Below are 2,465 nucleotides of genomic sequence, written 5' to 3' on the forward strand. Positions count from 1 at the left end.
GACTGCTGTTGCAGCAATGGCCTGCAAACAGCCTGGCCAGCCAGATGCTATAGGGTCTAGCCTTTTAGACAGGTATGCAACCGGTCTGTTCCAGGGTCCTAGGTTTTGGGTTAGGATCTCTTTAGCTATCCCTCGGGTTTTAGCAACATATAACTGAAAAGGCTTGGTCAAATTGGGCAAGGCTAATGCAGGGGCACTCACAAGCACCTGTTTGAGGTGCTTGAAGGCTTCAGTCTCATTTTCAGTCCAAATCAGGGCGTCTCCCTTTCCCCCTGTGCTAGCATACAGGGGTTTTGCTATCTCAGCAAACTTGGGGACCCAGAGTCTGCAATATCCCAGGGCCCCCTCCAAAACTCACGCACCTGCTTCTTGGTTTGGGGCTGTGAAATCTTTAAGATTGCTTTAATTCTCCCAGTAGAGAGAGTTCTCTTTCCTGCCTTTAGCTCATACCTCAGGAGGGTGGCAGTCTTTCCTTCAATGTCCATATCTTTTGCAATAGGCGCACTTGATCCAATCCCAGGTCATTTCTCCCTTTCTTTTGACCTTTCAACCCAGTCTTTCTTTCTTGACTTACTCTTTCCCTTGGTTTCTGGGGTCTGTCCATGGCGGCCATCATAATCTTAGCCATTTTTTTTAGATTGCACAGTTCCAGGGTCCTCCCGGTTGTTGTAAATCTTCTGGGCAATCTCTACCAATTCAGACAGCAACTTCCCTTTAAACCCTTCTAACTTCTGCAACTTTTTAATATCTGGGGCCGACTGAGTAGCAAAAGCAATATTAATAGCACACCTATTCTCAGGTGCTTCAGGGTCTATAGGGGTGTACAGGCAGTAAGCTTCAAAGAGGCGTTCTAAAAACACCACTGGGGCCTCATTCAGCCCCTGCTCTGTCTTGCTTACCTTAGATAAATTAGTGGGCTTTTCAGCCGCTGCCTGTATACCCCGGAGCAGAGTCTGGCGATACTGATCGAGAGCCCCCTTACCTTCATTCTCATTTGGATCCCAGTCAGGGCACATAGAGGGGAATACACGTTCTATCCGGACAGGATCAGTAGCTGGCTGTCCATCAGGGCCGGGAATTGTTTTGGCAGCTTCTCTCCAAATTCTTTCTCTTTCCTCAGACGTGAAGAGAGCCTGCAAAAGCTGCTGGCAGTCATCCCAGGTCGGCTGATGAGTAAAGAAAATTGTCTCCAAAAGAGATATCAACCCCTGTGATTTCTCAGAAAAAGAAGGATTTTGGTTTTTCCAATTATACAAATCGCTAGTGGAAAAAGGAACATAAATCATAAAAGGGGGACGATCTAATCCAGGACTCATAGGTGCCTGTCGCAAAGGAAGAATTGGGGCTTTAGACATGGGGCTGGGTGCCAGCTGATATTGGGAACCACTGCGAGTATGTGACGGGCTAGCTGAGTCAGTGGAGCTTTGAGGCTCCGTATCAGAGTCCCTTGGCGTTCGAGAGGGAGCAGTGACATAAGGGGGGGGGTTCCTGCAGGAGGGGGTCCTCCCCAAGTTCCGTGAGCACTGGATACAGCTTGCGTTCTGCCTGTCTCCCCTTCTGCCCATCTACCACCTTTGATACCATAACTGCCTTTGGTGGATAAGCCCTCTTTTTACAATTTCGTAACCACCTGGGATCATCTGCCAGTATGTCACTCCAAATCTGAATATAAGGAATTTGATCTGGGTGGCCTGGGTTCCCATAGACTATCGTCTGCACCCGGGCAGCCAAGGGTCGCTGATAACTGCCTTCTGGTGGCCATCCCACCCCAAAAGTCGGCCACTCCCGCTCACAGAATTTCTGTAAATCAAAAGAATTAACAGTAAAACCATAAGGTTGAGCTTTTCGCTGAAAATCCTGGAAGTTCTTCAAAAAACATTCAAGAGGGGTACAATTAACACAGTCTGCTTGGGATGCTGCTTGCCCCATTTCGTTAGCCTATTAACAGAAAGGGAGGAACACAAATTAATCACACATGTACTTGAAGGCGGACCCCAAATCTTTGTTGCAGGTATTGTAGATATGCTCTACCACTAGATATCAGTGATAGTCTTTTTTGACAGGAATAACAGGCGTTGGGACAAATATTAGGTAGCCACTGCGGGGGTCCTGGATGAGGTCGTGTCGGAGTAGCCTCCCAAGCCCAACGCCGGCGTATGTCTAGAACAGGATTCCTGGCTATAGAAATACTTGTTTCCTGAAAACCCATTAAAATATCAGAACGACAAACCACACAAAACGCCACATAACAGACATGCACTTAACACAGAACAAAACTAGAAGCCATATAACAGACATACACCTAACACAAAACAAAACCAGAAGCTCACAGGTGACGTCTCACCCCTTAGAGCCACAGACCCTGGGAGTCAGCTGCGTCCAGCCTCCCACGGGTAATCAGAAGACCAGAACAGAACAACTCACCGGTGCAGACAGACAGAAGACTCGTTTCCCAATTTACAAAT

At 47.7% G+C, this 2,465-nt stretch overlaps 1 protein-coding gene across 1 annotated transcript in view; it reads right to left on the reverse strand.

Moving 5' to 3' along the window:
* LOC105805633 overlaps positions 1-2,465 on the reverse strand; it is a 48,239-nt gene that overhangs the window by 27,378 nt on the left and 18,396 nt on the right. Inside the window, exon 5 of the mRNA XM_012638561.1 lies at positions 1,631-1,800. Coding sequence (XP_012494015.1) covers positions 1,631-1,800 — 170 coding nt within the window. The remainder of the gene's footprint in view (positions 1-1,630; positions 1,801-2,465) is intronic.

The sequence above is a fragment of the Propithecus coquereli genome, unplaced genomic scaffold (assembly GCF_000956105.1).
Source record: "Propithecus coquereli isolate 6110/MARCELLA unplaced genomic scaffold, Pcoq_1.0 Scaffold131, whole genome shotgun sequence".
In the NCBI taxonomy this organism is placed as follows: Eukaryota; Metazoa; Chordata; class Mammalia; order Primates; family Indriidae; genus Propithecus; species Propithecus coquereli.